A 14980-nucleotide genomic window follows, 5' to 3' on the forward strand; every position below is an offset into this window, starting at 1 on the left:
GTACCCAAAGGGTAAAAACGGGACCCTATTACTAAGACTCCGCTGTCCGTCTGTCTGTCTGTCACCAGGCTGTATCTCATGAACCGTGATAGCTAGACAGTTGAAATTTCGACAGATGATGTATTTCTGTTGCCGCCATAACAACAAATACTAAAAAGTACGGAACCCTCGCTGCGCGAGTCCGACTCGCACTTGGCCGGTTTTTTTTTCCTTGCAAGTGTGTTGAATAACGTAGTATGAAACGCGTGTGCATTGGCTATTACACACATCGGCTTTTTATTGCGCGCTCGCTTTCAGCTCGCGTGCACAATATAGCCATCATATCGGTGTTTATGGCGATGTCAATTAGAATATGCATCTCCCTAAAATCAAATCTTTTTGTTGAAGACTAGGTGTACAAGATTAGTTTTTAGGGTTCCGTACCCAAAGGGTAAAAACGGGACCCTATTACTAAGACTCCGCTGTCCGTCTGTCCGTCTGACCGTCTGTCCGTCTGTCTGTCACCAGGCTGTATCTCATGAACCGTGATAGATAGACAGTTGAAATTTTCACAGATGATGTATTTCTGTTGCCGCTATAACAAAAAATACTAAAAGTACGGAACCCTCGATGCGCGAGTCCGACTCGCACTTGGCCGGTTTTTTTTAATAGGTGCTGAAACTTAAAACTGTTTAAATTTAAATTATACAAAAAATACTTTCATACAAAATTTATTTACGTTTACCATTTAGGATACCTACACAAAATAATCTGCACAAGCAATTACTCAGACTCTTTGGATATTACCTCCAAAGTAAATTACATTTTAAATATAACCATAAATATTAAGTTAATCTAGGACCTAGTAATAAATAGCACTAAGAAATTTCAGTCCTCAGCGACAATTGAATGACAAGTTTAGTAGGGGGAAAACTTTCCCGTGATCTGTGAGATCCAGTCTAGATAGTGAGCGACTTTCACGTAGACGCCAGGTACGCCGGGCTGACCGCAACCGATACCCCACGACACGACTCCGACCAGTTGCCAAGTCCCACCGTGCTCGCACACCAGCGGGCCGCCACCGTCACCTTTGCACGCATCCTTGCCCTCTTCACCACCGGCGCACAAGAACCCAGGGTTCAATTCATAGTTGTATCCCAATCTCGTCTGCCTTAGCTGGTTCTGACAAACACCGTGCGATAGAATCGGAACATCGACTTCTTTTAGTATGTTCTGGTATTTGCCGTTGTCTCCGAAAGCGTCCTTGCCCCAACCAGTGGTCCAGCATCTTTGGCCAGCGTAGTCAGTGTACTTGTCAGGCAGGCAAGCAGGGCTGATGTGCGGGTATTTAGTCCAATCGACGGGCTGCTCCAGCTTGAGGATAGCGAGATCATTGTCTAAGGTACCGGCGTAGTACATAGGGTGCACATGGACGGAAAGTACATCTCTCTCAACGTAAGGAAAGAATTCGACGTCATGGTTAACATCCCATTCACCAAGGCGCACTCGAAGCTCGAAGCCTTTGTATCTGTAATAAGTTTATTAAGATTGTACTTTGCCAACTAGTAATCGCTAGAAAAAATATATATATCGTAAATGAAACCATGAAATAATAGTAAGGAAGTATTTGTCAAAGTAATTTACTTACGATTTAACGCAGTGAGCAGCAGTCATTATGTGGGATCCGTCAATTAAAGTTCCGCCGCAAACGTACACAGACTCTTTAGGATCCTTCTTAAGGATAGCCACTTGCCACGGGTATTCTCCAAATTCACTGTCCCCATCTACGTATGAAGGAGTCTTGATTCTTCCGTTGATGCCCTGGGAATGCCTGATGCCACATTGACCGCGGTTGGCAGCTTGAGGACGGAATGGTTTCCGGCAACAAACTTGATTAGGTCTGCATTGTTGTACTTGAGGGCGGTTTCCAAAATATCCTTGACGCTGTAAAAAATAAAGAAAATATTTAAAATTTCTGATATAGAAGTAATTACTAATTAGTAAATATTCAGTGTTCTTATAAACTGGAGGAGGAATGAGGATGGGTTACCTCTTCGATTCTTTGGCTTTTGGATTGCTCAACAGTGACTTCCCTCTTCTTTCTATTCTCAGGAAATCGGATTGTTTGGCTTCCCCGGTTTGCCCCAGGACCGTTAGGAAGGGAAAGGGAACGAGAGTATCCATAGCGGCCTGCATATTTTCCTTGCAATCTATCAACACTAGCATTGGCGGTTCTTCCGAACCCGTAACTATCATATCCATTTTCATAGGGATTATGGAAGTCAGTCCCTTCATTATGATTAATATTGTCGTCATCATAATAGTCATCATCACCAGCTGCCGCTGTAGGCGGAGCATTAAATTGATTTTGTTTTAAATAACCGGCCTCAGCATAACCATAGTGGGGAGAATAGGTTGGCCCGAAAGTATTATGCGTCGGGCGCGGGAAATGAGGTTCATAATGGGGTTCGTAAGAAGGTCCATGCGGTCCATAGTGGGGTCCATGCGGTTCGTAATGAGGTCCGTGTGGTATGTGGGGACCATAGTGCAGTACCGGTTTATGGTGATAATACTCATGATGGTGAGGATTGTAATGGTGATAATGTTCGTGCTTATTTAACAAATATTGTTTTTTCTCATGGAACAAAGTGCCAATTTTATTGACAACATGTTCATTAGGTGTTACGTGCAAGTTTACAAAGGGTTTAACAATTTTTTCACCGTAATCATTTTTAGTAACTTGTACGGCTAGCAACGGATTAACGGAAACGAGACCTAGGTTAAGACCGCCGCTGTTTAAAGCTGGACCATAGGGGTTCTGGAGAGGATTTGAGTTAAAAGGATTGATGGGGTAACCACCATGGGAAGGCTGGGGCAACCCAAAAGAAACACCAAACGTGGGCTGCACTTGTTTGTTGCTTTGGCCGCCATTGCCGCCGTAGCCGGCCAGTCCAATGAGGCGCTGCAGTAACGTTTACTTTTGTCAATATGTGAATGTTTCATGAGGTGTTAGCTTTATGTCAGTGCCCTTTGTTTAGTTGTTCTTTTGGAAGTGATCACAAACGGACTTAATGATTGATAAAAAATTTAGTATTAATACGAGCATCCGAATGTGACAACTTAATGTTACCCCAGATATTGGGTAAAATTCAGGGTCATGTGTGCATTTGATAGTTGGGTCAGTAGAATTCGATAAATGGAAATGGCTTGTAGTGTTGTTAGTCACATATAAATTAGCGGTTACTGGAAAGTACATTTTGCAACTTACCGGTTCAGCTTCCTTCTCGATTTTGTCTTCTTTCTCGTTCTTGGTTTCACGCTTGCTTACTTTCTTGACGCTGGTTTCAGTTGTAGTTGTTTCAGTTTTAGTTTCTGAAGCGTCAGCCTTGGTGATGTTGTCTAGTTGTTCGTCAGTAAGAGCAGCTATCTCACTGCCTTTGTTACGAGGATCGATAGGCAGGTACAAATCATCTCTGCGGCCAATGATCTCTTGGCTGGGACATTGGTCATAGTTGACACAGACACATTCAAATCCTTGAGCTTTGGCTTCATGGTAGTTCTCCTGATAGGAGTTACCCTGCCCAAAAGTGGCTGGTCCTTGTTGATATAAATTGTTACCAGATCCTACGTGCAGTTCTTTCTTATAAAACTCGTTGTTGTGGGAGGAAAATGCGCCCAACGTGTTGCCGTATTTCTGGGCATCAAAATCAGCGTTGGAGTATTGGTTCGGCAAGGACTGAGATAAAAAGCTGTTTCCTTTGTTACCATTGCTGTGGCCATATTGAGAGCCATAGACTGTGTCGGTTTCATACACTGGTTTGTTTAGAGATGAGAAACTATCTGTCATAGGTTTGAAGCCACCAGAGCTAAATCCGCTGTAATCACCACCACCCGCGGTTATTATGTCGGTTTGTTGCTGGGAGAGAGATTGAGCGCCCAGGTGTCCTACGGATCCAACCGGTATGGCAACAGGCTTGATGATCACTTTAGGTTCTTTGTCGCCGTCACCGTGTACGTAGTGATGGTGGACATGTTGTTGTACAATGTCAGTTTTTGTGTTGGTTTGCGTAGGAGGGACTTTGTTGTAATGTGGTTTGGTGTTTTCGAAGTTGTATGGGCTCTCGTTGGCGTAGGTCGGGGGTCTCGTTACATAATTGCCTTCGCTACCACCGTACAACCCATTGCTTTGTGAGAACTGAAAATTGCTACCGGATACCTGTCCATACTTTTCAGAGAATCCAGGGCGCACGTTGGGCGGTCCTCCATATCCAACTCGCTTTGGTGGAATCTTTTGAGGGCGCGACGAGTAAGGTGGCATGGGTTTGGCTGGTCCGTATGCTCGGGGAGGTCCACGTATCTGGATGGAAGCAATCGGTTTGCCGATAGGCTTAATGTCAACTGGCTGAGCATAAATTAATTCATCCGGTGACAGATAGCGCTTTTCTTGGGTTTCTTCTTCATCACACTGGAAGGAAAAAATATTTTTTTTAGCAAATAGGCTCATTATTTGTTTATTTTATGACTACTAGAATGAAAACTTCTAAAATTATAACAAAGATTGTCAATACATAAATGAAAACTCACTTGAATAAGCCCCAGAGTGCAGAGACGGCCTTTGATCAGATTTCTTGCTTCAGCATCATCTCCAGAGTCCAACGCTTCCTTAATAGTGGGATCGCTGTAAACATCGTCGAATCCGCCCAGACTCCTGCCTTGTTGCTGCCTGTTGCTGACCAACTCGTCCACGATATCGTCCAGCACCGTGCCAGCGGAGTCAGAGCTTTTCTTGTCAGCATCGGGAGCTTCTTCGCCTTCTAGTAACTCAGTCGGTTTTTCTTCAGGTTTTGCATCTTTATCTTTAGCATCACCGCCCCATGACCATTCAGCTGTCGTCCTGGCTATAGCTAATGCTAGTAAAATACTCGTTGTCGTAAACCACCGCATGATCTGAAAAGACAAATAATCAAATTGAGTCGATGACAAAATTAGAGGTGATGTGATTCTCGTTTAGCGCAGCATGACGTTTCGAAACTGCAGTAGGCGGAGAATCACTTTTACTTTCGCGGACAGTTTGTTGTTAACTTGTTATGTAAGCCTCCATAATGTCAGTGCTCTGCGCCCGCGCCGCCGAGCGGCTTAACCGGCGTGCGCTCGCGAAAGCACTTCACTCTCACAACTTGTAGTATTAAGATATCTGCAAGTTGCATTAGATATGTGGCGTTTGCAGTGTATTTAAATGCAAAAAGACAAATAAAGCAGCAATATGCTTTTTGTACGTAATAGTTAATGTAGGTATGTTAATAAAGTTTGCAATAATGCGGTCACTGGCTTGCCATTTAACGAGCGCAGTACGTAATCAACGCCTAATCAACATTTGAGTAAAAACAAGCAGTAAAAGAGAAATCTCAAATAAATAATATTTCTCATATTATGATAGTGTCATGTCATGTAGGTATGATACCAATGTTTGAGTATATACATAGCAATTGACAAGCTTGTCATCATGTCATCATTAAAGAAGCTTTAAAATGATGTATTTGTGTCGTCTTTTGTTTTGATTTGATGGAGGAAAGCGTGATTTGGGTCATTGTCACCCGAAAACCGGCACAAGAGGTATTGATATGCGCGGACGGCGCCGGCGTCGATGCGTCATGTTACTGTAACACTACCTACCTATAATGCGTGATGCAACTCTCGGTGGTCGATCTTTGCGCAACTTCGTAACGTAACAAAGGGTCTACCGCGAACCACGTTCGACGTGTTGCCTCTCTGTCGCACTTGTAAATTCGTACGTAAGTGTAACAGGGAGGCAACACGTCGAACGTGGTTCACCGTAGGCCCTCTGGATCCGAGGGCCTTTCTCGAGGGGATCTTTCTCTTTTACTCCAATAAAGGTGTAATTAGAGTGACAGTGAAAAATGTCCGCAATTTGCGAACTTCGATTTTCGCGGTTACAGCTCTGAATACAGATTAATGTGCAAGGCAGATAAGGATCTGGCGTATAACTTATTGGTTATTACCGATTCGAAATATGTATGTTATGTTTATCGTTACTAAAGTGAAGTTAAAAGGCCTGTCAGTTTGAGTTTGCCGGTTTTGTTAAGTAAATACTAGGAAGAATAATAGAAACAACAAATAAAATGAAATAGTATACTGTTTAAATCTATCCTAACACCTAACGTAAGGAAATCTGTGGGTATGATTAGCTTACAATAGCCATTTGTATTTGTTTTAACAAAAGAAAATAATTTAATTGCCCATGTACTGGTTAGTGATTGAAATCTAGATATCATTGTGTTTAAAAGTCACAAATGAATTGCGCTCAGTGAAATGGAGAAATCCTGGGAAGGTTTTTCCTTTATTGGAGTTTACTTGTTAGTATTTTATGTCATGAAAGTTATAGGCGATAGTTAAAACATGGTGTTCGATGTATAAGTTCATATACTATGCATGTACAGTCGCCATCAAATATATCGGAGCGGCCAAGGTGCTTACAAATATCCGAACACGCCTCTATTGTCAAGGCGTTAGAATGCGTGTTCAGATATTTTTGAGCACCTCGGCATCTCCGATATATCTGAAGACGACTGTACTTATGAACTCTATGTTATACAATTTAATGTCATATTATAGTTACAATAGGTACCTTGTCTAGCATGTATTGTTTTCTAGGAAATTACTTATGTCGAATTATAAAGTGAGACCAAGCCGGGAGTGAAAGTGGCTGCAACTCGGGATCACGTGTAGGCTTTTAAGGTTCACTTTTTAGCACTGGGTTAGGAATTGGAAATTGTTAACATATTGATATTTCGCATCTGCAGCCACTTACATCCCGTAAATATATATTAACATGTACAATCACTAAATCGAATTCACTGTATAACACCATAATCAACTTACTATTTCACTTTGTTTATCACTGTTTGATCAATATAGCATGTATGTACTAAACTGTGTTCGCCACTTCACCGGCGCACTGTTTGCGTCCGAATGACTGCAACATCCACCACCGCCACGCTTTATACTTCGACCAACCTAAAGATGCACGAGCTCGGATTTGTAAGATACCCGCCGAGCCCTCCTACCAATGAACTCGATTCTTTCTAGCTGTCTCGCAAAACGCCATATCTTTTATATCTCTGAGCGACCACAATCAATTAATGCTGGTTGTCTTGGTAAAGGCAGTGACGCACACAGCGTCATTGATCAACCCCTGGTTGGTTCATTCATGAGTGCGCGGAGACGTTAGGCAATTGGGGTTTCAACCAGGTCGCGTTTACGGATCTTGTGCTTCGACTAGGAAGGAATATACAATCGGTATTGTAAAATCCATTGTTTTGTCATCGCCGTGCAAAAATCATGCAAACGATTCACCATTAATGCATCCTTAGGAGTGTATGGAAACTAGTTGTTTTTCATTTCATAGTGGACGTTTACGTTAATTTTTTTTAAGCTTTAACTGCCACCAAGCTGCCAACTGACATTATCAAATTTAAATATTCCTTATTAGAGCCAAATCTTCTTTCGTGTCCTGCTAGCTAGACCATTTATTAGCCATAGCCGAGAATGCTCCCGTTCAAGTACCATTTTAAACATAAAGTAAAAATGCTAAATCAATTTTGTTCAATCTTTTTAGGATCAAAGATGACATAGATGGACCAACGTACTATAGGTATGTAGGTACATACGTTGAACCCCATGGTATCTTGGGTTTAAAATGGCTAATCTAACCGTCGGATAGCTTGAACAGGGTTGTTGTACTTAAATTATATAATGCAATATCAATTTTTTTACATAAAAGGAACTCACAATGAACATGCATACTTGTTTCATTGCTTACTCTATTCTGGAGCACTCTTCCATATTAGTGTGACAGTGACAGTTGTGTTTCGTTCGCTACGGAGCTTTAGCGATTGGAATGTTCTCTACGGGACCTGGTTTTCCAATTACTATTATGGTATATTCCCATTTGTCCCCGTCCCTCGTAGGTGCATTCATATGGATCATTCCCACTTGTCCCCGCCTGTATGGCGGCGGCGGTCACGTGATCGGCGAATACACCCCAGCAATGGCTGTTATGTGTGGTGGGGCAGAACGGTCCACAACACTTTTTCAATAAGCGCTATCTCTATTATTATTCAATCTTAAGGACCAAACGCAATTATCTAAGGCACTATTACAACAGTTTACGTAACGAACGATTACTAACAAGTCCTGCCTTATGTGCGCGCGTCGCTTTCCCTGGATCATCCATTAAACCTTCTAAGGAGATCTGACCTACTGACATTATCATAATTACCTACATCGAAATAATATACATTTACTAACGCAAAATCTGTATTCAATTCAACTACTGGCACTTGTTTACAATACTATACAATATTTCTAAAAAAAACCACTTTATTTTACGGAACTTAGTTTATATTACATACTTCTAAGTGTTTTGAGCCAAAAGTTTCTAATCGTATTGAAGGCTTGAAAATCTATCAAAATTTTAGCAATGAAAATCATCGTTTTTAAAAACAACAACTTGTCCTGATAACTATTCGAATAATTTAGATAAACGCTAAGGTTTCTTTTAGAGAAATCTAATACTGATACTATCGAGACAACTGATGACTAGATACCTACTAAAGCTGATCAAAAGATCAAAACCACTATAAGTGTAGTTTTAACAATGAGACAAGTACAAATAGAAAACTTCATACTACTCACTTCACACTAAGCTTCTGTTTTAATGTAAAAGACTTCAACGCGCTATCGTATAGTCCCACGTAACAATTAATTGTCATAATTAAATTATATAGCTATGGAATATAGTTTTAACATAAGTTGTTGTTTGGTGTACCTAGTGCACTAATGCTGAGATATTTTGTTTTTTACAAGATAATCTGGGGGCACGGCCGTGCCCCCGCCAAGACGAGACAAAGGGCATAGGTATTTACAGTGGATAGTAATTTAAGTATGTTGTTTGCAGTTTCATATTATTATTGTTGCTTTTATTTAAGTACTTAATTCACAATATATACTCAAATTCAAATGTAGGTATAGATACAATTTTAGCAAGTTATGGAGAATTTATACATTCCTTAACTAAACAATCAAACGTAATATCCATACATAATAAAACAATGAGTAAAACATGACGGTGATGTCATTTTCATTCATTCATTAGGTCTGGCCTGAACTGTACGAGTAGGTATAGGTACCTATTTTATTATTTATTTACTATCGCGCTATATAAACTCACTGTGGTCTTCATTCTGAGAATTAGAACTAGGTCGCTACCATCTTTTATTTTTAATTTAGAATTTCTTTCCAAAATTCCAGTTATCGGCTGGCACTTATTGAACATTTTACCTTAAACGTTCCGTATATTTTTGTTGTTATTATTTGGCATTGACCCAGTGGAGTTCTAGGTACAATACAAAGCAGGATCCGAGTTTGCCCAAGAGGGGTTTTCCAAGAGGCGGCGCGCGCGCCGGCTTGCGCAACAGTTCGCTGAACCATTTCTATGTCTATTACTTTGACTAGAGGTTGCGTAGGTACGTGCTTGGTATACATGTTGTTGTTATTGTTGTTACGTTATATTAATAAGAGCTAATATAAAGTAGTTTTGTATTTAATGTTACTCTATTATGTCGTTTCCGTGTGGACATCAGAAAATAAATGAACTTTAAAAACTTTTTTTCTTACTGGACCCTTATAGGCATACCGAAACCTTCGATGATAGCATTAGCAAAGTTTAGCTAAATGTTTAACTATTGTCCACAGGAAAGGTGCCCGTTCTCCGGAACGATTGTGACCCATCGTATAATAATCGTGAGTGTTTGTTTTTATTTTATCAGGTCAAGCATCTTCTACATAGGTGTTCTTTTCTCTGAAAGTGACGTGAAATGGATTTACTTTGTTTCACATATTTGTCAAATATAAAGGCACCGTAAAATAGCCATGAACTTTAGAATTTCATCTAATATTTTTTTCGGGTTTACAAATTTATAAAAGCACTGAATTTAAGAAGCACCTCTTTAATTATCTGCAAATGGAAATTTAATTTTACTTTCATATCAAAATAATCGACGTTCGAGTCTGTTTCCAGTATTTTCTAAGTAGGAGTAGGTTCACGGGTGATAAAAGAAACACATAACATATGCATTACAAGACAAAAGGTACCGTTGTAGCAATTGCCCGTTTTCAACTTTGATAAATACCTGACTTAGCATCAAGTGCAAGCTGCACCATCGAAAGAGCATCGAACTCAAGTTCAAAACACTGTTTCGCCCATTTTCAAAATGGTATACATGTGGTTGAATCGTGAACTCACATACTACTTTCCGTTTCGGTGGTGCGCGTATGACGTAATCATGACTAGTGTCCAGCGGTCATACTCGTAATACCGGACATACAAAATTTGATGCATTTGTCTTCTCTACTCATGCTTGTTCCTCGCACAAGAAACGTCACCTTTTTAGGGTTCCGTACCCAAAGGGTAAAAACGGGACCCTATTACTAAGACTTCGCTGTCCGTCTGTCTGTCTGTCACCAGGCTGTATCTCATGAACCGTGAACCGTGATAGCTAGACAGTTGAAATTTTCACAGATGATGTATTTCTGTTGCCGTTATAACAACAAATACTAAAAAGTACGGAACCCTCGGTGCGCGAGTCCGACTCGCACTTGGCCGGTTTTTAGTTATCTACATACATATGTAGATCATATCTATAGTTATAGGAGATACATCAAATATAAATAAAAGTAGGTTTATTGTAACTAGTTAATGTGACAATACACGTTTTATTATATTTTTACTTATAAGTGTGTCGGTCAAGCTTGTTGAGAATTAAACAATCTTTTTGTAGGCGCTTGAATTAATTTTTGACTTGGAGTTTAGACTTTTGACCAAATTAGTGCTGTGTCAGCATGGCCGCTGTGTTTATTTTTTTTGCACAATGCTACGATGTCGGTCCTGTACCGGTAGCCGTTACACAACTCAGTATATTCTAAGCAAGAAAGCTCGTAAAGTAATGTAGGGTAATCTTATTGTATTGAACCTTGCGACCGTGCTCTACCGGTGGCATATCAATAATTTACACTTGTAAGTTTTACTTACGTAATTAGGGACACAGCTATACTACATAATGAGATATGAATATCGTTATCTCATTCTAGCAAATAGCTTTGTCCCTACTTACGTAAGTAAAACTTACAATTGTAATCCTGGCGTAATAATAATAATAAAGAAACGACATTAGAGTGAAATAGTTATTTGTTTTACAAGGGGGCAAAGTTGTTGTTTATCCTTTCGTGCTATGTTCAAGTGCAAGCGAAAGATTCCAAAATTGAACCGCGAGCGTAGCTAGTGGTTCAAAAAATGGGATCTTGAGCGTTGCGAGGGTTTCAAGGCACGAGGGTTAAACAAACTTTGCCACCGAGGGAAACACAAAATTTTTCACTACACCAACCCGAAGAAAATATTAACTGCAAGATATCAAACAAAATCAAATCCAAATGAACGTCATTAAATATTTATCATTCAAAATCATCATTTAAAATTCCATTTTACCAGCTCTTTACAGCCTTTATAATCCGTTTTCATAGTTTTACCAGCTAACATAAGGAAACAACTCAAAATTTGCATCTGATTACTTTGCCCCACGTGTGGATAAAATGCAACTTTCTATTAGTTTTTGAACAATCAAGAGAGCCTTTACCAGCTGGTGTGGTGAAAAATATTTTTTTTTTCCTTTAACTTTTCTATTGTTGGTTTCTACAAATAGTTCATGTGCTAACAGATGTATAGTTATTAAACGATATAGGCGATGTTGTATAATTATATTCGACGACCTATTTGGTCTAGTGGGTCACTACCCACTACCCACTACTACTAGCCCACTGGCTATCCTGTCTGGAAAAATGATAATCCTTGATGGTAATAAATATTACTTTCTTCGTCTTATTTGGGTTATTTTAGTACTTTCAAAACTTACGTCAATCGTTATATCGTTGTCTAAGTACCCACAACATACCTAAGCCTAAGTTGTGGGGACGATTCTTATAAATACTCTTTCATATTATGTTTAGTTAGACAATTTTATTATTTAGCACTGAAGTCATTTGAATAACAAGAATCCAAGAATAATTAAAGATTTGTAATGAAGGATAAGTCTATCCTACCTATCATATGTAAACCAGTTAGTAATGTAATAGAATATTGTAAAGCACCAAATAGCTAATGTAGCGTGCGAGAAATTACTGGGAACTCATATTGCAACTTCGTACTTCGGGTTTTCCGAATTGGCAGTATTGCAATGCAACGTGGTGCGAAGGCCGCCGCCACACAACGCGAACTGTTGTTACAGTTCGTGGAGTGGCCTTTACTTCTAAATATTTTGAAGACATTTTGAAATCCAATATGCTATCTAATCATAGGTATAACTACTAATACTTATACAAACTACACTTAGAACTCTTTGATATTCAATTGAAGGTTGCATTCAAGTTAATGTTGTTGTATAGCAATTCTTTAAACATTTCGTTATACCTTAAAATTGAAATAACATGTATAATAATGTTATTATATTTACAGTACATATGGTGCTACTTTACCGCACTAGTGCGATAATTAGCTCATTACGCAACTATGTCGAAAGTTTAAAGGGCCATATGTACTGTAAAAAGTTGTATGATACATGTGCGAATAGGTAATTCGCAGCTCGTGTCGACGCCACTCGTTGCGAATTTTCTACATTTCACACTTGTATAGTCAATATGTCAAATATAACAAAATGTCCTCTAAATACTGTAAACGTCGTCAATTGAGTGGCCAGTTTTTTATACCATCACCAAATTATATTATTTTATCTTTATTTTTGTTATATACTATAAATTACAAGCATCAAGAAACATAGAAAAACACGAGGTGGTTTCCATAAACTAAAACGTAAAACATTGCAGAGCCATTTAAAAATGACAAAAGGTGTTCTTAAAATAAATCTAGTGCTATGTAGATGCCAATGGTGTGCAAAATTAAAATCTGTCGTTTGATAACTAAAAAAAAACCACCTTATATGGATGATTAAGCTTTCAGCACTAATCGTTTCATCTATAAGTATGGCTTTAGGGATATCCCTTACCATACAATGCAACGCACGTTTACATGACGACTCTACAATAGTCGCTGTGCTAGTTCATTTGATGACCTAGATTCGGCCGATTATGCGTCACGTCATAGCGGGCTTCCCGCGCGCTCCCGACAAGGACTGCGAGCGCAAAGGACCGTGGGGGAATTATCAAATTACCTACTTATTAGTAATGTGCACATGCAAAACATATTTCAAAATAAGTTTCTTCACTAATTTAAAGATACACTTAATTCAACCAGAAAAAAAAAGACGTTTAAGTCTGCGCTATTGTGTCGTGTTAATTGTGTGTTCACTCTAAAGTACCTATTAGGGTCAGATGTTGTCAGATGTTAAAAAAATACAAAAAAATTGTAATTCGTAAAATCTGGACGCCAAAAAATGGAAAGGGAGCGCAGGGCTCTCGCGGTTCGGTGCAACATGTTGGCTAGACGGTTTGCGCGTTGTTCGAGTGAGGTAAAGGTGAACCTGTTCAAAGCCTTTTGCCAATGTTTTTATACTTGTCAGCTTTGGAACAGGTACACCAGGCACTCCTTCAACGCGCTGAGGGTACAGTACAACAACGCCTTTCGTATTCCGTTAAAACTACCGCGTTTCTGCAGTGCGAAGGGCATGTTTGCGGACGCGAGAGTCCCTGACTTCTTCGCCATTCTGAGAGCCAGGTCGGCTGCCTTCCGGGCGAGACTGCTAGCCTCTAACAATGAAATTCTGTCACTGGTAGCTAAAGACTACAGTGACGAATTTAACAAACATTGGCGAAAACTGCACCGGTCCGAGAACGGCCATCTTTAATCCATAAGTTTGTAAATGTTTTATTTCATTGTTTTAGGTTGTAAGTTTTAGTATTTTGCACTGTATTTTTTGTTTATTTGTAAATTGTAAAAATTGGGTTTCTTGCCTGCCAAATAAATAATTTATTTATTATTATTAAAACTTAAATGAAGTAAAAGAAATTTAAATGAGTGCCGAAACTTAAGCGCCGTGACCACTGATGTAACTTGTGACTAAGATAAGATCGGATCTTTAGGAAGTTTACTGTTAATTAACATAAACATTCAGTTCACACGATATTATGAAGCTGTGACGCTTACGCAAATAAACAAAAGTAACATACACCCATAGTTGATTTGTAAGGTACCTGCACCAAAGAAGGCCCCTCATTATTTTTATTTTTTTACTGTTCTCATGTTTAATATGAACTTGCAGTTTTGTCTATGGTACCTACTAGTGAACATGAACGCAAAATTTGAACCCATTCACACATTTGTTAAGTATAAAATTGTGAAAGTAGGCAAGCTTAATAACCGGTACCTTACTGTTTTTCCGTAGTGTTACCTAGACCCGAAACGATATTATAAATTAGATTTCGTTAGGAATAAATGTATTTTTTTAACAAACTTATCTGAAAACACAACAAACAATATGATTAGTTTGTGATGTTCGTTGGGATGAAGGCATCCATTTCAGTCGAAGTACTTTGGTGCTTGAACGCAGTGAGAACTCCGATAATCCGGACTGATATGGTGTCTAAATATCACTCTACTTTTCGTTTCACATATTTTGTCAAATTAAATACTTATGCAGTAATTTTAAAATGATTTGTTCATTAAATTATGAAATTCAGTGGGATTGCATTTTTACTCTTACATTTTAATGTTCCGTACAAAACTTTGTTCACGGAATATCGGACGTAAACAATGATCCACTTTCAGAGCATGAGTAATGAAAACAGCACCATTAAATGGCGTATTCCTATCTGTGCCCGCCCCCTGACCGGAATACAACAAATTAAATTCCGCAAACTTATAATGTCTTAAAAGCTGCCCACACAAATTGTTTCATGCTATTATTTTCAATCGCAT

General features: G+C 39.2%; 1 protein-coding gene across 1 annotated transcript; it reads right to left on the minus strand.

Moving 5' to 3' along the window:
• Positions 1–697: 697 nt before the first annotated feature.
• LOC134745481 (uncharacterized) lies at positions 698–7053 on the minus strand. The gene is made up of 5 exons (XM_063679524.1): positions 6880–7053; positions 4564–4926; positions 3248–4444; positions 1628–1923; positions 698–1507 (listed from the first exon to the last, which is right to left on the minus strand). Exons 2-5 carry the CDS (start codon positions 4921–4923, stop codon positions 898–900), a joined length of 2463 nt encoding a protein of 820 aa, XP_063535594.1. The 5' UTR covers positions 4924–4926; positions 6880–7053; the 3' UTR covers positions 698–897.
• Between the last annotated feature and the right edge of the window lie 7927 nt (positions 7054–14980).

Source organism: Cydia strobilella, chromosome 11, assembly GCF_947568885.1.
Source record: "Cydia strobilella chromosome 11, ilCydStro3.1, whole genome shotgun sequence".
NCBI lineage: Eukaryota > Metazoa > Arthropoda > Insecta > Lepidoptera > Tortricidae > Cydia > Cydia strobilella.

What these genes read in the sequence shown, in the direction of transcription:
- LOC134745481 (XM_063679524.1), bottom strand. Translation starts at nt 4,923, where the DNA reads ATGCGGTGGTTTACGACAACGAGTATTTTACTAGCATTAGCTATAGCC. An exon ending in GCACTCTGGGGCTTATTCAA is followed by an intron (nt 4,445 to 4,563) that starts GTGAGTTTTCAT and finishes TTTTCCTTCCAG; the next exon opens with TGTGATGAAGAAGAAACCCA. An exon ending in TCGAGAAGGAAGCTGAACCG is followed by an intron (nt 1,924 to 3,247) that starts GTAAGTTGCAAA and finishes TATTTTTTACAG; the next exon opens with CGTCAAGGATATTTTGGAAA.